Here is a 25,134-nt window from a genome sequence, read left to right as displayed (position 1 = left end):
GCTGATCAGAATGGTATCAGAGCCTAAAACTGTCAAAAGCTTAGAAAAAGCATCTACATTTTTTCCCCCTTCAATATGTGTCTGATGTGTGTAAAAAGCAGGGGAGAGGAGAGCATGAGTAGGTCCAACATTATAAGAAATAACTGAGTTGTTTTTACCGGTCCATGTGTTCGGTTTGAGCCAAAGTGTGTCTCATCAAGTATCTTTGTGTGCCACTCAGGAAGCTGTGTCAGCTGACGCTTGTACAAATATCACTGCTTTTAAGAGTTAAGTCACTCCATGTTTGTCTTCAATTTAATTAACTATTCTTTTTAGTACTGTTGTTTAGCTATTTCTTTTGTTGGCTATTGTCCGAAATGTAAAAGTTCAGAAAGAGCCCCAGATTTAAAGTTACTTCTAAACTGTGTCATGTTTCTTGAAGGGAGATGATATATAAAAATAGTGATCCATAAATACAGAACAGTTTTTGTGGTTCAGTTTTTTGAGACTTGTGTTAATTCTTATTTCAGAGGATGGGGAGGTAAGCACCAGAGCTTCATGATGCCACTGATGCAGTAAAGTAGCTTTTATTTTTTAAGTATATATTGTTAGGAGCTTGTGTTCTCATTTTGTATGGTTCCCTTCCCCATCTGAAGATGTTGTGCTTGAGATTTCAGCACAGACTGTTACACCCTTCTAAAATTCTACCTACAGTGAGTAACTTGTTTGTTTGTTTTTTGTTTTGTATCTGGCTGGCAAGTAAAATACTTCTTTTTTTCCTTGGTGTCAGTTATCATAAAGGACAGGCAAATATATTTTTTGTATTGGGCTGGTAAATTTTCATGACAGTTCAGAAAAGCTGATGTATTAGGGTATGTCTAAACTGCAACTAGGAGCATGCCTCCTTGCCTGGGTAGACAAGACTGATGCTAGCTCTGCACAAGCTAGTGCACTAAAAATTAGTGGTGTGGCTGGTGGCTCAGGCTAGCCACCTGAGCTTGGACACAAGCCGCTGCCCATGCTGCAATGACCATACAGCAATTTTTAGCACACTAGCTCCAGCAGAGCTGGCTTGAGTCTGTCTGTCTGGGCTGTGAAGCACATTGCTAGCTGCAATGTAGACATACCCTTAGGTGGTAAAATCATGGTTGTAAGTTAGCTGTGTGTGTTAGAGGTCTTATTTTTTGCTCTTGTGTTTGTAGTCTTTTTTTTTCTCCTCTAAGATCTTTTTTAGGGGTGTGTGACCTCTGACATAAGAAATGTTGATATGCAATGAGTTTCTATCTGTGCAAAACTAGAATGAATCTTCATACACATGTTATTAGCAAGGAAGGCAAAAATACCATATCTCAATACTTCTCACAGGGACCTCTCTGCATTTAACACTAAACGGGGTCCCTGTTGGCCACAGTCACCTATGGTAGCAGGAAAGCCCCGCTTGCTTCAAGAGAAGAGGTAGTGGGCTCCCTAGCAGATAGCTTCATGTGGATGGCCCCAAAGCAGTGGTGGTATTTATTATTATTTATTAATTCTAATAGGGGACAGCCACACTGCAAGGAGAAGTGTGCCTGGAGATGGCCTTTAGCTGGCCCTAGTGAGGGGAAGATCTGGGTATGGAGGATCTACGCTGTGTGCAGGTCTCGAGGCAATGATATAGGTCACTCTCTATTTTGTCATTGCATATTGAATTTTCTGATAATCATGCTTGATGTTGCTTCAGCCATATCATGTCAGATATGCACATTATAACATGCCTAATGTATTTTGGCATGCTTCATAACAATGGCTCCTGTGGAGTTGTTTCAGTATACCATGGGTGCGGACACTGCTTTTCATGGTTTGTGCCATGGTGCTGTGAGGCTGAATTGGAACACCTTAGGACACATAGTTCGGCTTAGATTTACATATTGTCAGCATTCTCTTGCTGTACGTAAGTTTAATGACTTGATTCAGAAAGGATGTTAGTTGAAAATATGGTTGTGTGTAGCTCATGGAACATCCGAGACATGCATGCATATTTATGTTGAATGCTTCAAGAGATGCATAGAGGAATCCTCAATCAGGGCTCTAACAGAACAATGAAAAATGCTTCTGCAACTACAGGAGGATGACAGCCTGCTATGAGAGTTGTCATTATGTACTTCTGGAAGCAGTAGTTTGCATCTGATATCTGAGTTAAATAGCAGGGATAAAAAATAGCATTAGTTTGGTTTTAGTTTTCCCTTTTTAAAAGATTTTTCTTTGTTAGCAGTTTTTAAAGGCAATGCAAGTACATATATATGTGAGGTATGATGATTTAAAAAGTGGCATAGTAAAAGTTTATACAAATACATAACCACCAAATACTCATCAATCCAGAAGAGATCTTAAAAAGAGAGAGAGAGGGGAAAAAATGCCACAAAACATTTATCTGGAGTGGGAAGTCAACCCCCTCCAAATCCCCTCTGAAGGAAGAGGACATGGGGTGTCCCTGATCTGAGGTCAAAAATAAAGTCTGCTAGTTAAAAAGACAAGATTATGTTCTAGTTTCTCTACTGTGTTTCAATTCTCAGTTTTCTAAAAGGGTAATTATCAAAACTGCCATGGTTTTTATAGAAACTTCCAAATTAATCTCCAAAATCAAATTGCTCAGGTGCGTGATTTCTCCCCTCCCACCCCATTCTAGTGATGCTGCTTGAAGGATCTCTGAGGCCCTGTCTACACTGCCACTTTACAGCGCTGCAACTTTCTCACTCAGGGGTGTGAAAAAACACACCCCTGAGCACTGCAAGTTTCAGCGCTGTAAAGTGGCAGTGTAGACCGTGCACCAGTGCTGAGAGCTACTCCCCTCCTTGAGGTGGGTTTTTTGTTTTGTTTTGTTTTGTTTTATTTTTTTGCTGGTGCCGCAACTACACAGCCATATTAAAGCACTGCCAGTGAAGACATACCCTAAATGTTCATGCAGTGTACCCGTGCACTCCTTAATCCTTTCTGTGACATTCTTTAACAGATGAGGAGAGACTGGACCCACAACAGTAAAGATAGTTTGAATCCTCACAGCTGCCTTGATCTATTTCTTCTTTTAAAAAAAAATCTGCAGAGGTCTCTCTGTCCTTCAGCGCTCTGAGTATCTACAAAGGCAGAGCTCACAACCACTTATTAATGAAACTCACAATTGTAAACTTAGTGGCAAAATAAAGGGAAGATCAAAATTAACTGATTGATTGCCTTGTGCCTTGCCATAATGTCAAGCCAACAAAACTATCTCACCTGTTGCCCTTTGTGTTGGGGCAAGTCCCACTGATACAAAGGGCTTACCCTATGGACTTATCTTCGCTGCACTATTAATTCATTGTTTACTGCTTGTTATAGTTTGAGTTTTGCCCCTAATCTTGTCCTTTCCCACACACGCAAATCTCTAGCTTAAGTTAAGTGGTGCCTTAAACTCTAGCTAGCTGGCCCACCCAGGTGTAGGTGGAAGCTTGAGTGCAGCAGATGTAGTCCTGTAGTTGGTTTAGATAAGTTTTAATTAGGGCTGGTAATCGCGATTAATCGTTCTGTTAAACAATAGAATACTATTTATTTAAATATTTTGAATGTTTTCTACATTTTCAAATATATTGATTTCAATTACAACACAGACTACAAAGCGTACAGTGCTCACTTAATATTTATTTTTATTACAAATATTTGCACTGCAAAAAACAAAAGAAATATTTTTCCAATTCACCTAATACAAGTACTGTAGTGCAATCTCTTTATCATGAGTTGAACTTACAAATATACAATTATGTACAAAAAATAACTGCACTCTAAAACAACACAATGTAAAACTTTAGCACCTACGAGTCTACTCAGTCCTACTTCTTGTTCAGCCAATCCCTCAGACAAACAAGTTTTCATTTGCAGGCGATAATGCTGCCCACTTCTTGTTTACAATGTCACCTGAAAGTGAGAACAGGCGTTTGCATGGCACTGTTGTAGCTGGCGTCACAAGATATTTACGTGCCAGATGTGCTAAAGATACATATGTCCCTTCATACTTCAACCACCATTCCAGAGGACATGCATCCATGCTAATGACAGGTTTTGCTCAATAACAATCCAAAGAGGTGTGGACCAACGCATGTTCATTTTAATGACATTTGAGTCAGAGGCTGATTTTCTTTTTTGCTGGTTCGGGTTCTGTAGTTTCCTCATCTGAGTGTTGCTCTTTTAAGACTTCTGAAAGCATGCTCCACACCTCGTCCCTCTCAAAATTTTGGAAGGCACTTCAGATTTTTAAACCTTGGGTGCAGTGCTGTAGCTATCTTTAGAAATCTCACATGGTACCTCTGCGTTTTGTCAAATCTGCAGTGAAGGTATTCTTAAAACGAACAACATGTGCTGGGTCATCATCTGAGACTGCTATAATATGAAATATAGGGCAGAATGCAGGTAAAATGGAGCAGGAGACATACAATTCTCCCCCAAGGAGTTCAGGAACAAATTTAAGTAATGCATTATTTTTTTAACACGCGTCATCAGCATGGAAGCATGTCCTCTGCAATGGTGGCCAAAGCATGAAGGGATATATGAATGTTTAGCACTCTGGTCAAGTATAGGTAGTGCCTTGGTCTATCCAAGGCTGTGATCAAGTGTCTTGATGTTTTTGGTCTTTTGGCCTCGAGATGAAAACCTTGTCTTTGTTTCTGAGACCTTGAAGTGAAAAAATTATCTACGTTATATCTAGCATGTAAACACCTTGTAATGCCGGCTACAAAAGTGCCATGCGAACACCTGTTCTAACTTTCAGGTGATGTAAATAAGAAGCAGGCAGCATTATCTCCTGTAAATGTAAACAAATGTGTTTGTCTGAGCGATTGGCTGAACAAGAAGTAGGACTGAGTGAATTTGTAGGCTCTAATGTTTTACATTGTGTTGTTTTGGAGTGCAGTTATGTAACAAAAAATAAATCTATATTTGTAAATTGCACTTTCATAATAAAGAGATGATCGTACTCTACAGTACTTGTATGAGGTGAATTCAAAAATACTATTTCTTTTGTTTATCATTTTTACAGTGCAGATATTTGTAATAAAAAATAAAGTGAGCAATGTACACTTTGTATTCTGTGTTGTAATTGAAATCAATATATTTGAAAATGTAGAAAAACATCCAAAAATATGTAATACATTTCAATTGGCATTCTATAGTTTAATAGTGTGATTAAAACTGCAATTAATCGCAATTCAATTTTTTTAAACATGATTAATTTTTGAGTTAATCATGTGAGTTAACTGTCATTAATCGGCAACCCTAGTTTTAATAAAAGTTTTACTTATTTATAATTATACACAAAAACTACATTAAAGAATTTCTGGATTTAGTACTGTAGCCCATGGCTAGAATATGCTCCGCTGTTCTGTAGGGATGGTGCATGCTCAGTCCAATCACATGTAAGAGCTGTGAGAGAATGGAGAATGCTCAGAGAGGGCAGAATTTTCAGGGATTTCAGCTGTTAAACTCTAGCAAGTCTTTGGGACCCATATGATCTACAGATATTATTATTTAATAAACTGTTAAAATAAAGAGACATGATGGAGTTGATATATATATATATATACTTCACAGGGAAAAAACTTATGTGAAAAATAGTTGCCGTTATAACCATAACGTTTTCAGATACATTGTTTATGGTCGTGTTTAAAGTTTAGCAGCCCATAAGAGATTCATACTGACAAGCAGTTTTTGTTTCTTGCCAGAATTGCTTTGTCATAATTTACAAAGATATACCACAGTATCTCTTACCTTCCATTTTTTTTCATGTGACACAAATAGTGTTTTATTGGTTGTTTTATTGGTTATCTTACTCAGCAAGGAATAAAAAAAATCTAGTATTCCCATTTAAATAACCATTAAAATGCTACATTATCAGACAAATGAACATTCTTAAGATTATGTAAATAACAAAAAGTTTAACCACATCTATCTATAGACAGCTGGATCACATGATATGGCAGGATATTCTTACTCAAAGGACAGCGTGATGAGTTAGCAGTGAGGTGTTTCACATGACTGATAATGCAGAAGTTTCTCGTACCAAAAAGCTTATTAATGTTGGGGCCATGGGCAAAGAATATCTGATAAAGAGGAAACTAGATCAGGATGGATATTTTGGGAGAGAGTAGGATTACAGAAGTTTGTGTGCTTAACACAGAACAACTACTCCATGAAGAAAGCTTTGACATAAAATTGGGTTATTAGCGGGAATTAAAACGTGGTGGCAGAGTTTTAAAAAGAGGATAAGAGGATAGAAAAAGAGAAGAAAACTATGGCACATGGGCAGAGAAGCTAAAATGGCCACGAGGGAAAGATTGAGGCATACAATACAAGGGAGAGAAGAATTTTCTAAATGAAGATGCACTCAAATTTCGTTAAAAAGCTTATATGTATAGGACTGTCTTTAAAATGTGATTAAAGTACCAAATCCATTAAATCCAAATATTGAAATCTTCAGATCTCTCTTTTTTGGGGGCGGGGAGCTGATCAAAAGCCCATGGAAGTATTTTCATTCTGAATGAGCTTGCCATTGGGTCCATGAACACTTGAGATATTTGTGTCTACAAAAGTTGCTAAATGAGCATTGATTTTCTTTATTAATCTGTAGAAAAGTGTCATCCCCAGGTTAAACTACTGAGGTAAAAGAATACGAGGGGTTATGTGTTGCGCAGTGACCCACGGAGTTGGGGAAATGGGAGTAGCACGATGAATGGACTGTAAAGATGAACAGGAATTACTCTGAGATAGTATGGCAGCTGGGATGGTTAGCTCTTTTTTGTTTAAAAATAAAATGGCCGTAAGAAATATTCCTGGAGCACTCTGCTGGATCTGGATGGTCTCAAAGAGACCTTTAGAACGATAACAGATATTCTTGACTTTCCTATAAACTCAAGAAGCTGAGATGCATCTACAGTCTGAGGTATGTTCGGAAAATACGACGGATGACAAAAAGGATGTGTTTCTAATATGGTTATTTATACTATTGTACAATTTAAACTGCCTTTTGTTTTATATTTGGTATAAATCTTGTTATAAATTTTATGTCCATTCTTTTTCTCATTCACGAAGGATCCAGACAAACCTTTGTCCAAGGGGGAAATTTAACACAAGTGTACCACGAGGTTGAATTTGGTAACTTTTTCAAAATGGAAAGGATTGACCCCTTCAAAGTGTCCAGTGGTGACTTGGGCAGCCCTGGGATCATAGAATTTCAGAAACCTATGTTTAAAAGATCTCAGTCTCCTTTGCTATAAAATGTAATTTATCTTGCAGCGTTATTTTTCTCTACCTTTGACAAAAGCTGATCAGTTCAAATTCTTGACTTTATGTAAAGTGTAAATTATATGTCATATACTGTAGCTTGGATATTGAGGACTTTGGATAAGTTACAGTAAAAACATAAGGACTGAAATTTTCAGAGCTACCTAGAGGGATTTCAAGCCTCCAGATTCCCTGTGCATTTTTGAAAATCTCATCCAGGAAGTAGAGCAAAATATTTTTAGTACAGATTTGCCAGTTTGACAGAATTATACCATGTGCAGGGCATCTGGCATTACCGGTAGAAATATGGGGGCGGGGGGGTTAGACCGCAATCTTATGACAATAGTGTGTTACCTCCTGTTTTTGGCATAGAATGAAACAATTTCTTATCTGTTCTCAAGAGCTATAGATATGCTCTGTTGCAGTTTCAGGGTAACTGCACCTTTAATCCACTCTGTAGTCTGTTTCAGGAATGCCCACTCAGGCCTCTAGCCCTCACCTTTCTCTGGGCAGGGATCCACATCCCTCTCCCTTCTCTTTAGACTTAAGCTATAACGCCTCTGAAATGCATGTTGCTTCTCTTGGCAGGTCTGACTAATGACCAGCCCCTGCTCTTTTGTTTCTCTCTAAGAGCGATGACCAGTGAATGACTGCAGTCATGAGTAACATAGCCACACTCTTCTTTCATTTACTTGAGGACAAAAGCATCCAGAGAAAACATATAAAACAATAAAAGGATATAAGCACTTTACCAGCAGCTCCGTATCAGTCCTATGGAGACCCTGGCAGGTTCAAGGTCTTCCAACTCTTCAGCAAGGTTGGGTATCGTCTACACACAAGTCATCTGTTGTTGTTTTTTTTTTTTTTTTTGCATCAAAATGAAGGCGCCTCTGCCAGGTTAAACTCAGCCTTCTATACCAAAAGCCCTTTCTTTGTCTCCTTGGGCCTCTGATATCTGAACTTGTATATGCAAACCATCCCAGGGGCAGCACTTCTCTAAAGCTGTTTACAGTCCCCAGAACTGCAATGATCTCCCCCCACACCACTGTTTTAAGTTCCTGGAGATGCTATGGTAACCCTCCCCCAGGGAGTTACTCTAGTCCACAACGATAACATGGAACATCGATAATGTTAATAAATAGTCCCCAAAGACACTGTTTGGGATGGAACGAGAGACAAGGTTTTAAGAAGCATGAACAATAGAAATGTCATTTGACTTAACTGCACACATGGTTTTTATTTCAGATGTGTATAAAATTTTGTTGTCCTAGACTCTGCTGTGTGAAAGCCTAACTCTGCAAAGTTCTGAGCACCAATGTGATCTTATCCAACCCTCTGGACCAAGTATCGATGGCCAGACAACCCCTCCTCCCCCGAGCTCTTTAGCATGGTGGACTCAAAACCTGTGGGCTTCGAGCCCTGCCCATCCTTTGATGGACTAATCCATTTAAAAGATGGGCACAGTAAGTACTAGCTGCGTCTAGGAGAGTCACACATACCTAGCAGATGCTTGCTTTGCTTCACATTTTCTGGGCAGATGTAAGTATTTAAGTAAGTATTTACCCCAACCCAGGTTCCTTGGTCATGTCAGCAGTACAGGAGAAATTGAAGTGTCCTTGGGGGTACTCTTGGACTAATGGCCCAAAACAACTCGACCTCTTTGGAAGAGAGTCATATTCTTCCGCATGTGGCTAACTGCCAGGCCTTACTGGCCAAGTATGAGTTCCTAATCTGAGACCAAGTGACACCCTTCCTCACAAAGTTTCTGCTAGACAGCAGAGCGGAGCTAAAAGATAATTAAGGAAGGTCAGCTGGTGGCCAGGTTGGCACTACACATTGTGATGTATGCCTCCAACACCATTGCAAAGTCTCTGGCCACCATGGTGATGAAACACAGAGCGTGATGGCTCCAAGCATTGGGTATCCCAAGAGAGGTACAGGCCACTATTGAAGACTTGCACTTCAAGGGCAAGGAGCTATTTAGCAGGCAGACAAACAGCACTCTGCACTCACTGAAAGACTCAAAGGCCATCTTATGCTGTCTAGGGATTTGCATCTCAGTGCTGTACCACAAGCCTTACTGCCCTCAGTCCCAGTTGAAGCTGTGGACACTGTCTTACAAACACAGGGATCCTGAATACTGGACCAGGAAAAGGCCAAGATAAAGCAGAGGGCACAGCCTTTCCTCTTCCTGATCAGTGCACCCCAATCCTATAGCATACCAGCAAACTTGACAGCTTGCTCGAGAGCCACATCCAATCCAGTGAATGAGCACTACTTTCAGAATCCACCTCCCTCCATTCCACCAGGCATGATCAGTTGTAACAGGACAATCATTGCCCGTGGCTCTCCCGTCCAGTTCCACTCATTACCCCTTACGTGCACCTCTCCTCAGGAAAGCCTGCTGCAATCAGAAGTGGCCCTGTTGCTTCATCTAGGAGCCATACAGGAGGTTCCAACAGAATTCAGGGAAAGAGGCAGCTTCTCCTGATATTTCCTCATTCTGAAGAAGAAAGGAGGTCTTCATCCTATCCTAGAGCTGAGGAGACTGAACCAGCACTTACACTGTCCTGAAGTTCAATATGGTAATGCTTGCCTCTCTCATCCTGTTTCTCCAAGCTCAAAACTGGTTCGTCTCTGGGAGGAAAGGAACTACATGGTATTCAGAGCTTTATAGTATTACCTTAATAGGACCAAGCCATTTTTGCTGTCTCCCAGTTTCTTTGTGCTCATTCTGTCCAGGGCATCTCATCGCAAAGAATCTCCAAGTGGATGCATGCAATGCTATCAGTTGGCTGATGAGCCTCTCTCTTCAGACATCAAGCCACACTCACTAGAGCATCTTTCGCTTGCTTCCGAAATGTGTTGGTCTCTGCAGGGCTTTGGAGCTCTGCTCCGGCTCCGTCCAGCTCCAGGCAAAAACCTGCAGCTCCACTGCTCCAGAGCTGCTCCACACTCTAGTTCCGGACTCCGCTCCAAAGCCTGAGATCTGCAAGGCTGCAACATGGAGTAACCTACTGACTTTCATGAAATAGTATGTCCTTGACATGGCTGCCAGGGCAGATGCCAAGTTCAGGAGAGTGGTACTTCATTCATTGTTTAACTGATTCAGCTGGTGCTCTCTGCCACTGTCCTGAGGGTATGCTGCTGGCCAGCCATCAGCACTGGGATGGTGGGACCCATATGGACATACTTAAAGAAGAAAGAATGGTTACTTACTCTACGGTTAGTGTGGCTCTTTGAGATTATATAAATGTGGATCACAGGACTTGTGCCCCATCCCCACTTTTTGGAATCCTCACCAGCATGGGCTTTGAATTGTGAGGGTATGAGGGAAGGTCATGGTTCCCTACGCCCATGCCCTCTTGTGAGAGGCACAGATTACATGCACGGCCCCAATGGATGCTGATGTACAAAAACATCCAGTGTTGCTTGCATGAAGCACATACACACCTATAGTTAGATCCTCGCTGACTGTAACATCTTGAAGAACTCCAGGTACTACTGTAGGGTAAGTAACTGCTCTTTGTCTACATCCATAGGAGTAAATGGGACAGGAGGGCATTCAGCACGTTGCTGGCTTTGAAAGCTGATCCGATGAATGGTGTATTGATTTGGCATAACTTGAAATTATTAGCTACTTAATTCCATAGTTGAAAATGTTGCTATACCTTTATCTCTCTCTTCTCCCCCCCCCGCCCATGCTAAAATAAATTGACATGTTTCTGTGTGAGTTTATCAGAGCATTTTAGGCTCTGCTCTCTATGTTCTCATAAGTAGCTGCTTAGTAGTTTTACAATAGTCTGTTTTCTATTTGTATCTTCCTTGCTCTCTCTTTCCTTGTGAATTTTCTTCCTGGGAAACATTCTTAAGACCTTTACTGAAGGTGTCAAGGTAGTTTAGAGGAGGAGGGTTGTTCATAGGATCAGTATGCATACTTGTCGCACAAAATCTCTACAGGTTACAAATATGGCTAAAATTAATGAGAACTGAGACCTCCATAATGCGTGTACAGCTACAGAGCCTGATTATATTTTATAGTTTTGACAGCTGTCTAAAAGGGATATCACTGTTTTTATTTTAATTGATTTTATGAATCACAAAAATGTACATTCTACAGCCTCCTTTATAAAAAAAAAAAAAAAAAAAAAAAAAAAAAGTGGGTATGTATTGAAGTGCCTCCATGTAACATTAATTTCAACCTCATGTAATTATTTAACTAGTGCATGCCTTGATAAACAAGCCTGAACATTTATGGGTGCCCAATACCCAAATGTCTGTGTGTGTGCCTTTAATTAAAACAAAACAAAAACCCCCAAACAAGGTTGTCAAACTGAGCATCATGTATAAAACAAACCCCAGTGCCATTAAAGAGAGCAGAGCAAAACAGAAACAAAAATGACAATCTCCCTTTATTGCTCTGGCACATGAAATAAATATATTACTTCTATACACACGCTAGCAAGAGGGGGTGGAATTTCAAGCTTTGCCCTGGAGGATGACGAAGATCAACTCTGGCATCTGTGAAGGGTGTAAAGAACATAAAATCCTTTTGACTATTTAACTTGTATGGCACTCATCTGCTATGGCAATGAACATTGTGTAAATACCAGTATAGATACAGCATTCCAGAATCATAGGTCCTCTATGGAAAATCCTGTTCTGTCTTCTCCAGGGCTCTCAGCACTTTTAGTAACAGCCCCATTGTTCTGATAGATAGATAGTTTTTCAAAGGAAAATTAAAAGTTATGCTAATATAATCCAACTATGTGTTTTGGGGGTTTTTTTCTTGTAGGGCATCAGAAGATCACAGTGATTCCAATGTGTTGATGGGAGACATTCAATCAGATGAAGAAATTATCAACAGCTCTGATGAGGACGATGACACAAATTCCGATTCTAGCAAAGGGGAGATTGATCTTCAAGAATATAAGCAGGTGTATTTTGATTTTTAAAGCTGTACTTCGTCAGTATTTTTTTAGTTTCCCATATAGTTTGTAAAGGGAATTTGGGGAATATCTACATAAGAAATGTCTTGTTCTATAAATATAAACCATCATTTTTCAGATGCTTTTTGCACCCTGATAACAGTATTTTTTTTTTTAAAGCTTCATACTTGCTGTGGATTTGCAAATGTCCTTGATGTGAAGAACCCATGTTGAGAAATAGTCATAAAAACTGTGCACTGCTCAGTCCATTAATTCATTCTTAGCACCTCAAAGAGTTGTGGGCCTGTAGTCCTACACACCACCCATCTGTATATGTAGAGTTCTACAAACTGAAGTAAAGTGTGAAAGAGTCAAACTTGACTGCTTTGTCTGCATGTTTTAGACTGCACATTTACTAAAGCTCTTAATCTCATGCTCTGGACCTTTGAGACCCAGAGTTTCCTGCTTTCTGCAGGGTGAACTGAAGAACACTGGAAACTGATTACCAGGACTGGAGAAGCCAAAGGGTAGGGACTGGAAAACAGGTCACTAGAACTGCTGAGGCCCTTCCCAGTGCCATCTCATTGGTTTTAGGGGCATGGGCAGGTGAAACTGTTGTGATATAGGAGTGTTCCAGCCAAGTGTTGAGGAAGGAAAGGCTACTTTTCAGTGACAACTTCTGGTTCAGCGGAACAGCATTCTTGAAGTTGTATGTCCAGCCACACACGCCTTTCAAATCAGTAAACTGTCTTGGGGCAAGTACGCAGTCCACAAATTGTTAGCTTCCTTGGACTAAAACATATGAGACCCTGCCTCTTAACCAGTGCTCAGCTGCTCCTTTCCAATGGCCAGAGTAGATATGGGCCCAACCCTCACCCTGTTTTGGGGATAATGTAGAATTCCTGTTTCTTGGATTTAAGAGTCACTGCTCTGGCCCACACTACTGGGCTTTCCTGATTGTATCTATGCTATCAAATGCAGAGGTACCCATTAAAGAGGGTTTTTTTGTTTTTTGTTTTTTTTTCCTTCTCTCTGCTAGTCCTGGTTACCTAGCTGGCACATTGCCCATTTAAGCGCCTCAATTCAGTGCCTTCAAAGTAATGAGGTACAGTGTTCCTTTGTGTGCTCTCCACAAGATCCTTCTTAGCAGGCTTGTTCAGCCCCAGGTGCTCTGGAGGCACTTTAGCCATGATGCCTAGGTTCTGGTTCTCTCTTCACTGCTGTGTGTGCTGGATGGCATGTCTTTGGAAGACACTTCCTATGTGATTTCCTTTTTCCATCCCTCCTTCAAGCCAAGGGTGACTGGGTAATAAAGCAACCTTTTTTAATCAGTTGATGATCTGGGGTTCCATCTCCTTTCCTAGGGGCTTCCTTTGCCATCTTTTCTTATAAGCATTAGAGGTTTCTGTCAGCTTCCCAGCATCCCTGAAATCTGCGTGGCTGTAGATTCTGGCATCAGCTTTCCTTCAGACCGGCTGGGACTGCTGCTTCTTCACCTCCTTACAGGGCAAGTATCTTTTTGCTCTGTGGTGGAATGTTATTTCAGACACCTGCCTGCCAAGGAGAACTCGATATAGGATTCCCCATTGCCAGAAAGAAAAGAGCTCATGTTCAACAAGGTGAAAGTGTTGTGTAACAGCTTTGAATTTCCTCATATTTTTCTGCTAGTGCCCTGACACCTTGATCTTAATAAATCAACTTGTCTCTTGAGTAAGTTGGGGTGCGGCGGGAGTCAGCAGCACAGCCTGTTCCTGTGTAGCTAACCAAAATTGTGTGTGGGTATATCCGCTAACATCCCAATGTGAATATCTTTCTCACAAGATTCAGAAGGGCATTCCTAGAAACACACAGTGCAATGCTGCTCCGCTCATGAAACATCTCGTGTTTCATAGAATATACTCTTGCCTTCATGTAACTCAGAACTGGTGGTGAACCATCTGGTTTTTAACTTGCTCAGCTGGCCTGTGGCGCGTGGACTCTGACAGCTGCAGATTAACTTTACCAACAATCTGCCTCTTGCTTGAAACTTCTAACAGTTCCTGCAGCTGCAGGGGAAAATGAAACAATCTCTGCATTGGTAATCAGCTGTTTGGTGGGTTTATTTTGTTGGCAAACATATCCAGTCTCTAATGATATTTCTCACCCACAATAGCGGGTACAGTAAACAACTGCTGAGAAAAAAGGGTAAAAACTGAGGTGTTCTATCACCTGAAAACTGAGAGAACTCAAGGCCCAAAATTTGAAGACTATGCTTCAAACCCTTCTGCCTTCCAAATGATTGTCTTCTGACTGAACAAACACAGTGTGGCATTTTCAGTGCCAGCTGATCGGAGAAAAAATTTCCAAATGGTGTTAAAAAAAACAAAACAAAGGGGCAATATCTCAGCTCATGCTTAGTTTGCATTAGTATTTTACTATTGTGTAATCATTACTTTTAAATTAGTTTGCAACTGTCAGTTATAGAGTGTTGACAGTTATTGTATTGCAAAATCACAGACTACATGTGAGTTTATTCCCATAGTGTTAGCTATGCTCTCCATAAAGAGAGAGAAGGATGTGCACCCTATCCTTGTATAAATATAAATGTCCTGAATTTGGTTGGTTTTAGTGATTATTTCTAGATGCTAATATGGGGGCTTCGCTAAATACAAACCTAATTGATATGAATGGAAGAGCTAGGATTTCACTGCTGAAATAGTCTTGTTTCCATGTAGTATGGGGGGGAGGGATAGCTCAGTGGTTTGAGCATTGGCTTGCTAAAGCCAGGGTTGTGAGTTCAATCCCTGAGGGGGCCACTTAGGGATCTGGGACAAAATCAGTACTTGGTTCTGCTAATGAAGGCAGGGAGCTGGACTTGATTACCTTTCAAGGTCCCTTCCAGTTCTAGGAGATAGGATATCTCCATTTATTTATTTATTTAAAATACTAAGGCCTAGCTGAGGATTGTAGAAACAACAATTTGGTTTCCAGCTCTCAATAATTTATATGCTAGTTGCTCTTCGAAGGAGAACTGCAAATCTAGACCAAAGCTTGCAGCATTAGTACTTTGGGGTCTAGCAATGCTACTGATGCCAGTAGGCACTGGTGGGAGACTATCAACTGAAAATGAGGCCTCCTGGATTCTGTCCACAGCTGGGACCCTCATTTGCATTGTGACCTTGAGCAAGTTGCTTTTCTGTGCCTCAAGTTCCCCATCTATAAAACAGGGCTGATACCTACATTGGTAAAGCGCTTTGTGGTCATTGGATAAATGGCACTGAGTAAGTGCAACATGTTACTGTTATTGTAGCTTCACTAGTTGCTAGGGTTGCCAACCCTCCAGGATTGTCTGGGAGTCTCCAGGAATTAAAGATTATGTCATATGAGGAAACCTCCAGGAATATGTCCAGCCAAAATTCACATCCCTACTAGTTGGGTAACAAATTCATAGAATATCAGGGTTGGGAGAGACCTCAGGAGGTCATCTAGTCCAACCCCTGTTCAAAGCAGGACCAATCCCCAGACAGATTTTAACCCTAGTTCCTTAAATGGCTCCCTAAAGAATTGAACTCACAGACCTGGGTTTAGCAGGCCAATGCTCAAACCACTGAGCTATCCCTCCAACGTTCAGAATTTAATTTCTCAGATTTTGTAGTCCTTTAGCCTGATATGTGTCGTCCTTACCTTTGTTTGGATTGGACAGTGCCTGGGACATCAGAATAAAAAAACATACAGTGTATGACTTCTGAAATTCTTAGAGATCAGCAAACCGTCACTTTATTGATTGATGTAACACCCTACAATATTGATAGAAATAAAATTGTATGGGATTGCATCTGCATTACAATCACCTTTTTGAAATAGGAAATGAAGCAATGAACCTTTCAAAGAGAAATATTGTAATCTTATTTCAAACATCATTAACAAGTATATAACAGTGTAATAAAAACAGCTAAAGTTTTAAGGTAAATCACTCATTGCCTGCTCTTTTACTACTGTTCTGCATATGATTTCACCAGAACTTCAGCTTGCTGTTGTTTGTTCTGTGTTGCATACCTGCATATCTATGATTTATTTTCATTTTATCTCTCCTTTAACTCCCCATTGTAATGGAAAACCTACATAGTTAATAGACATAGTGCCAGCTGATAACTGCTAGGCAGGTGGCAAGCCAGGACTGCTACTATAGAGATATAGTTTAAGAAAAAAAGCAAACTGTACACACAATTAGACTCTGCAAAAGCATCTTTGCATGCCTGTCATCTTGCCCTCATTTTGTTTGCTGTACCACATTCCTGGAATTGGTATTAAGCTTTAGCCCTGATCCTGCAAGCTACTCTGTCTAGGTCGATTCCTCCGCCCACATGGAGCTCCATTGACTTCACTGGAGCTAATCAAAAGTCTATCACAGGGATTATTATCTCCGTGTTGTTGGGTGACAGCTTGCAGGGCCTGAGCCTCAGATTGTAAATTCTCTGGTGCCCTTTATACATGTTTGTACAGGATCTGGTGCAATTGTGCTGCAATGCAAATAATTCCACATTCCATTTTATTAGCCAGTATCTTAAATATTCATATGTCTGTTTTATTTTTTTCTTCTTCTCTCTCTTACACTCATAAGACTGGGGATTCAGTATTTTACACTTATTTTGCACTTTTCTTTTTGAGGGATCCCATAACAATTCAAGGATTAAAATATCAGATGAGATAGCTGGGTGTGGAGGTTGGTTGTGAGAATTCTCATATTTTTGGCTTGGGAAAAAATGAGAATTAATGGCATTCTACGGCGATTGGATTAAACAGAACACTATTATAATTCAATCCCTGTGCTTAAGCCCTGTGCTATCATATAATGTTGAGGGGTGCGTATGCATATATTTGTGTGTGTGCATGTGTTTCAGGAGTGAACTCTTATTTTACAAAGATTACATTTCTTGTATACAGTAGACTTGCTAGCTAAAGAAATCTGATTGTAGTTAATTTTAGTTCATTTTTTTTAGATTTAATAAGGCAGATTCTCAATAGTATTACTTTGAAAAGAATAAAGTTATTTCCTGTTACATTTTTGGCTTTATTAAAAGCAGCATGAAAAAATTAACAAAATCTGTGTTCATCTCTTGACAAATGTTCCTAAAACCCATTTGAATTTACTGCAGATTTATATACCGTATTCACAAATGAGCCAATTAAATTATTATGGATATAGAGTATTATCCACACTCCACTTCTTTCAATAGCTGACAGCTGTCACTTTCAGTATGGGCTCTGATGCTTTCCAGATTTTCTAGACAGGGATGCTAGTGCTTATTTATAGATTAGCATTTACACATCATTATATCCAATTATATTCTAAATTCCATTTCACAAGAAGTAATCTCTGAATACTAGTAGACTTTGGAGCAGTATAAAGTGATATTTTGGGTAGGAAATTTGGCTTGAAGTTGATCTTTGCTATTTGTTTGTGAGTACACAATGTAACATGTAATTTTATCTGCAGAGCAAAGCAGCTGGAAAGAAAACGAAAGTTTACCATATTGCCAAGGAGATCATGAGCTCGGAGAAAGTGTAGGTGTTAATGCTAAACTCAAAAAACTTACTCAGTTTATTTTAATTCTGCAGTTCAAATGTAATTATTTGCTTTTTATTACTTTTCTAACAGATTTGTGGATGCGCTAAAGCTCTTGCACATTGTAAGTATCTAGTAAAAAATTTTATGTTCTTCTCTTAAAGTTCAGCATTTACACAGTATTGTACTGAAGTGTATTTTCTTTAATATTTCCTCATTTAAAACACTGAATAAACCTAATTAGGCAGCAGTGTAAAAAAAATTCTAAGTTGCTGGCATTTTTCCCTAACAAGTATAGTGGGTAAATATGTGGTGGTATCCTCCTTGATGCTCATGCAAAATTTCCATGTAAGCTATTGGGAGTTTGGATTAAATGTTCGAATATGCCCCTAATTATTTTACTATAGCTCCTTATTTGTTAATGAACTATCTGGTTGTTCTGCAAGAATAATTCTTTCTCCATAAATAGTAGTATGAAAATTTTTGATTTAAAAAAACTTTTAAAATTATTATTTTTTACCAAAATGTATGTAAAAATACTTTACCTGATTCTTAGATAATCTATTTAAATCTGGGCTTTTGTACTGCAGTCATCATCATAGTACTGTATGTTTTGAGCTATAACTCTTTACAGGTATGCATTTTGGAGTTTGGCTTTCATTGGCATGTGATTTTGCTGTCTAACATATTAGAAGACATACAGCAAAAAGTATTGGAAATGGATTGTATAAACAGAACTACTAAGTTAAGAGTACGCAATTTTTTTACGTCACAAGAGTGTACTGATAAAGGTTATAAGAAATCATATTTTTTCAGTTTTCTTCACTCTACCTCTCCTGAGTAGTTTTTCCCCGGGCGGGAAAAATTCTACATATTAAACATTTCTGCTTTTACCTAATGAGTCTCTTGTGCAGCACATTCTGCCAGATTGGAAACAAGGATGCGTTTTTTCTGTGCCTGTAAAAAAGACATCCTCTCTAACACAGGAAACAAAACTATTACTAAACCACCTGTTGATTTTTGTTATATTTTTGAGTAATTGTTCTCTGAGTCTGTTAAGGCTTGAACTTTAAAAGACCGTGTCAGACAGTAATGACCTATTTATAGTTTACAACCAGCGTTTTACCTAGTCCAGGCACCAAGCATCTTAAATACCTGTTTGGGGAATTGAGCATAAGGCACTATGAACAGATAGTGTTTAAATAGCAAGGTTGTAAGTTTTTAATTAGTTACTAGCTGTAAAATAAACTGAGTGTCAGAATGTTCTCCAATGAATGCGGGCTCTTGTTGGCTCAGGGACAAATATCAGAACATAAAGGCAGTGTAATCTAGTGGATTAGATGCCGACCTGAGTCTCAAATCTGGGATCTAGTCTCTCCTCTGCCATTGATCTGTTGTGTGACCTTATGCAATCACTTCAGTTCTCTCTGCCTGTGTTTGTCTGTTTAGATCATAAGCTCTTTGAGGCTGGGACTGTGTACGCTGCCGATCACAATGGGGCTGTGATCTCAATGAGTCTCTAGGAGCTCCAATATAAATAATAATAGACAGTTTAGTCTGGAAAAGCTTCATCAGTGCAGCCAGGACTGTCTGGGAAGCATTTTTTTTTTATTTTCATTAAAAGGAAAATCACCATCCCTATTGGCAGAGTTTATGGAAACCCAGTATTGTGTTTAAATGGAACAGTACTCCCAGGGAATCTGACTGTCCACAAGAATGATGCAAAGCCACTTAAAAGACAATTATGAAAGTGAGGTTCTATGTGGAAAGTAACTTTGCAGCACTGCCATTGTGGGATTTCACTTTTATTGTGTCTCAGTAGTTTTTGTCTCACTTGTTTAGCTTACTCACTGCCAGCCAAGCAACTCATCTTGGGCTCCCAAAGTGAAGCCTGGGCCCTTTCCACCCTATGCTTCATCACCTGTAATAAAGGTTCTTCAGGCCAAATGAGGCCCAGTGCATTTCTTTAGCTGCAGCTACTTGGAGCTGAGTAGCAATTCTTTGGATGGTGTACAGAGTGGAGGAGTATTTAGCTCACAAAGGCTAGGTCTACACTAAGGGGGGGGGGTTCCGAGTTAAGATACGCAAATTCAGCTACGCGAATAGCATAGCTGAATTCAGCGAATCCTATTCGACTTACCCCGCTGTGAGGACGGTGGCAAATCAACCGCCGCGGCTCCCCCATCGACAGCGCTTACTCTTCCTGATGAGGTGGGAGTACGTGCGTCGATTCGGGGATCGATTTATCCGTCTAGATGAGACGCGATAAATCGATCCCCGAGAGATCAATTTCTACCCGCCGATCCGGGCGGGTAGTGTAGACTAGCCCTCAGTCTTAGCAACATTGGCTCTGCAACACTAACAGGAGTAAAGACCAGTAAACTCTTATTTTTGCCACTGAAATCAACAAGCATAATGCTGAATACACCCAGGGAGCAGATCTGAGTGAGAAGGTGCCATTTTACGCAATCATTTTTAAGAGCACTTGAAGTGAAAGTAAGGTAATTGAGGATGGGGATATAGGTGCAGGCTGGCTATACGTAACCGAGTCTAATTTTGTTTGCATTTTGTTGATCATATTAAATAAATTGCTTTAGCTGAAACAACTCCTCCAAGCACTCAAAGAGCCCCTCTGAAGGCTGTTTTTATTTTTTATTTCATGAGAAGAGGAAAAAATAAATACTTAAGACAAAATGTTTGATCATATAGAAAATGTTTTGGTTTGGGATCATTTATAGAATATCATGAATTAATGTAAGCATTGTGTTTGCTATAAAGGTGCTGATTGAGATACTGGCCTTCAATTTTGCACAATGAAGTTTGCCAAAATGTGTTGCGTCAATGGAGTTGTTCTGGGGTGAATGACCCATTTAATTGTAATCCTGTCTCCTTGCTCCTTCTTTGAAGGATGAAATTCTATTAAAGTGCAGAAACTTTGCTCTCAGGAGCTGCAAAAAACAAAACACTTAAATCAAAACAGTGTGCAGCTTGGTGCTATACTATCGTTTAGGGTCAGTTTATGGCTGGCCTGTGCCGGGGTATGCTCTAGCCCAGGGAAGGACGCAAGGTACTTCCATAGAAGACAGCTCTCATCTAGCTGCAAAGCATTATGGAGCCCAAGGAACAAGCAAATTGTCCACCACTGGCTGAAATGTTCCATACCCCAGAAGGCCAGGGAGCCTACACACCCTTTACCCTGTGCATTTGTAAGCCAGCACCCTTTCCCACCCTCCAGTATCCAGGAGGTATTGCATATTGCGTAGGCCAAATGGCTCCCTCCACAGCACTCAGTAGGTATATGGGTGTGCCCCCTTACTAGTGCCCTCCAGCTCTCAAAGCCTCATTTAGCCTTGTAGAGTGAACAAAATTAAACAGTGAACATTAGGGGGTCTTCCAATTGTTGAATTGCTGTCCTCATTTTGTCTGCTAGAGTCTCTGGGTTAGTCATTTCTTGGTTGTCTTTACCCATATGCCAGTGTAATGCATTAGATAAGCTCTGTAGAACAGGGAGTGTGTCTTCCAGGGTGCTTGTACAATGCCTTGCACGCCAGGGACTGATGGAGGTCTTTGCATGCTACTGTAATACAAATAAACTGTTTGCCCTCGAAGACACGCTCCCTGTTCTACAGAGCTTATCTAATGCATTACACTGGCATATGGGTAAAGACAACCAAGAAATGACTAACCCAGAGACTCTAGCAGACAAAATGAGGACAGCAATTCAACAATTGGAAGACCCCCTAATGTTCACTGTTTAATTTTGTTCACTCTACAAGGCTAGGAGCTGGTAAAAAGAAAACCGGCGGCCTATCAGCGGACATTAAATCAGCATTTTTTAATGGCAGATCTAGCAAGTCACCTGCTGTGAGCTTGATGGATGTTGAGTTTAGAGAATGCTAGCTAAGCAAGGCTTGCACACTCCATTTGTAATTTGAGCTTTCACTAAGCCAAAGTGAATTAATGCTCATGACCCTAGTTTTCCTTTAAGATTTACACAAGGCTATAACAGATTATGCTGCAGGGTCAAGATTGTCATAAGTGATTTTAGGTGCCTTGCTCTTTGGGGGCCCAACTTGAGACCTGGCAAAAGGGTACCTGATTTTCAGAAAGTACTGAGCCATCCACCTTCTGAAAATTGGGTCTCTTTAAAGTGTCTCATGTTGGGCACTCAGTCACCAGTTGCTTGGCCTTTATCTTGTACACAACAGGAAAAATTCAAGATGTCTCATGTTCTCCTCTTCCAGCTCCTAACGTGCATGCATGAAAAGGCGTCTTGAAATGTTAGTGTTTGACAGGTTACGTACAGGAACAAATTTTCAAAAAGTGGTCACTGATTTTGTTTGTTTGCAGACTGGGTATTTAGGCACTGAACTACAGAGTTGCAGTGACTGCATATGCAAGAGGTAGAAGCCAATTAAGTCTGGCTGAAAATTTGGACCATAGATAGGGAAATAGCTGCTTCTCCATACATGTGTGTAATGCACAAATGCATACCGACAATATGTGGGATTTATTTTGAACTCTCCAATTCGGTATGCAGCATAGGCTAGCTCAGTGGCCCCCAACCACTTTCTGGTGGAGTTTCCCTCCTGTGAAGAATTGGCAGATGGATGCCACCTCTTTTTGTCCCCATCAGCCATGCCCTCATATATTAGCTGCCATTTCTTCTTCTTCTGTCCATGTTTTCCCCGGTCCTTTCTGCCTCTGATTGATGTATCTCTCCCTCCCTCTTCCCCCCCTGTTCTTTTTTGCTGTCTCTGTGACTCCCCATCAACAAAAGGCTACAGACTACTTAGGATGGGGGTATCTCCTTGGTTTCACTTAAGGCCAGATGCATATGCTCTTGCAATTTAGCTGAGTGCTGGGAACAGAGGAGAGAAACTTGGGCCTGTGGGTTGCTGCCTGAGCCTGTAGCCCCATCCCCATGAGATGCTCCTACATCTATTTGTCTTCCTGTGCTATAGCAGGAAGACAAGGCAGGTGGCTTTCCAAGAGCCACTCAAAGCATTACCCACAAGCACATTCATATTTGAGAGGTGTGAATCTGAGGTCATGAAACTTTATCTCCTCCACCTGTGCACTCTCGTTGGGCTAAAATGGGGCCATGCTCACCAGTTTGGGAACTCTGGGTTAGCTTGTTGCTGTTCTCGCAGCATATTTACACTATAAAAATACTTCATTCTCTTAGAAATCTAAAGATTAGACTCAGACTTCACAATGTAAACTAAATGGCAGTCAGATACTACAAAGAAGTGATCATAATAGATCTGGGGGAGCAGTATGGAGTACAGCACTAAGCACAAGGCTGGGAGCAAGGAACTCCTGAGCTCCAATCCTAGCACTGGCAGTGATTTGTTGTGTGGCCTTCGGCAGTTCTCTGAACCTCTCTGCCTCAGTTTCTCTGTCTGTAAAAAGTAATATTTATCTACCTGCCAGATGTAAGGTGAGGATGCCAGTACAGCTCTCTAAACTACTGGAGTACTTTAGAATTGCTGAATGGTGGTGTCCGATCTGGTCGAGACATTTAATAATGAATTACAACTGTAGCTAGATTATAAAGAGATATTAATGAAATAATTTGGTCTGGCAGGGAGCACTGTGGGTTATCTAGTCCATTCTCTGCATTAGGATATTGTGAACATCTCCCCAGTCAGATAATTGACTATGTTGTAAAAATTAAGTATCTTATGCTATTAAAGACCTGTGAATTATTGTACTAGTCATGAAAACGACATAGAATTACTTGTCAGCTTTCCAGGACTGATGAGGTAATTCGTATAATTGAAAAACAGTACAATCAACATGTATTGACTTCATTATAAAGTATCACTGATATAGTTCAGTGTATGTATTGACCTTTCGTATTAAATATGTGTTTGCAAGATCTATTACAACTATGTCCCATGCAGTCGCACTTGCAGTTTGCCATGTGGCAGCCTGGCCCTTTCCTAGAATGTCAAAGTTTGTGTGTGTGCACGCGTGTCCTGAAGAATGTCCAAATGCAGAAAAATTCCTGACACCAAACTGATATTTGAGCTCTTTGAATTTGTACTTAAGCAGGAATTGCACATTAACTGAAAGGTTCTGCTGATGGTGTGTTTATGTATGACGAGAAGTATGTGACTACAAACCAGGGTGAACATGTGAATGGAGCCCAAGCAAAAGGATGCCAGGATCAGCATTAAATTATGCAGTTGTCTGTCTTTTTAAATTGCAATTTAAAAAAAAGACTTTCTTTTTATCTCTTTTCTGACACATCTTGCTTAAACAATGTCTGTCTTTCGCCCTGTGCAGTCAAAAAGCATCTGATCCATGCTTTTCTGAATAGTGGAATGTTAATTTCACAAATTTTAAATGAACTATATATATGCAGTTGTACAGAAATCCGAAGCCCATATGGGCTCAGGCCAGCAGTTTAGTGAAAGTTCAGCATGTGGTTAAGGTGGATCGGAAATTGGGTCCACATCTTTTCCCTAGTTTCCCAGGCTAACACTAAGTTATAGGGGTCACTTGTCATGGCCTTGCACTTGCAACGCTCTAGTGCAGGGGTCGGCAATCTTTCAGAAGTGGTGTGCCGAGTCTTCATTTATTCACTTTAATTTAAGGTTTCGCGTGCCGGTAATACATTTTAACGTTTTTTTAGAAGGTCTCTCTCGATAGGTCTGTATATAATATAACTAAACTACTGTTGTATGTAAAGTAAACAAGGTTTTCAAAATGTTTAAGAAGCTTCATTTAAAATTAAATTAAAATGCTGAACTTAAGCTGCCGGCCTGCTCAGCCCGCTGCGGGCCTGGGGTTCCGTTCACCTAGGCCGGCAGCGGGCTGAGTGAGGCCGGCGGCTGGGACCCCGGCTGGCAAGGGGCCGGCAGCCAGAACCCCAGATTGTCAGCGGGCTGAGCGGGGCCAGGGGTCGAGACCCCAGACCAGCGGCGGGCTGAGCGGGGCCAGCACCCCAGACCAGCAGCAGGCCGAGCGGCGCAGGCCGAGCGGCTCAGCCCGCTGCCGGTCTGGGGTTCCGTCCACTGGCTCCTACCAGCCACGGTCCCGGCTGCCGGCCCCGCTCAGCTCGCTGCCGATCTGGGGTTCTGGTTGCTGGCCCCTTGCAAGCTGGGGTTCCAGCAGCCGGCCCCGCTCAGCCCGCTGCTGGCCTGGTGCTCAGGGTGGGGATGTGGGGAGTGGAGGAGTCAGGGCAGAGGGTGGGGGGGGGGGGGGGGGGTATGTCTGGAGAGTGCAGGAGTCAGGGCAGAGGGCTGGGGGCACGTGAGGGGGTGCAGGAGTCAGGTGTGAGGAGGCTGGGTATGTGTGTAGGGTGCAGGAATCAGGGATGGAGTCGTGGGGGGGATGCAGGGGGCTGGGGTACAAGGGGGGTGCAGGGGTCAGGGCAGAGGGCTGGGATCA

At 41.0% G+C, this 25,134-nt stretch overlaps 1 protein-coding gene across 1 annotated transcript in view; it reads left to right on the top strand.

The window, feature by feature from the left end:
• The window catches only part of FGD6 (FYVE, RhoGEF and PH domain containing 6), a 104,300-nt gene that overhangs the window by 26,408 nt on the left and 52,758 nt on the right, over positions 1–25,134 (top strand). Inside the window, exons 3-5 of the mRNA XM_034772960.1 lie at positions 12,056–12,197; positions 17,665–17,732; positions 17,827–17,857. Coding sequence (XP_034628851.1) covers positions 12,056–12,197; positions 17,665–17,732; positions 17,827–17,857 — 241 coding nt within the window. The remainder of the gene's footprint in view (positions 1–12,055; positions 12,198–17,664; positions 17,733–17,826; positions 17,858–25,134) is intronic.

This window comes from Trachemys scripta, chromosome 1 (assembly GCF_013100865.1).
Source record: "Trachemys scripta elegans isolate TJP31775 chromosome 1, CAS_Tse_1.0, whole genome shotgun sequence".
Classification (NCBI taxonomy): Eukaryota; Metazoa; Chordata; order Testudines; family Emydidae; genus Trachemys; species Trachemys scripta.
Note: the sequence above shows the minus strand (reverse complement) of the source record. Positions and strands in the feature narration are given on the sequence as shown.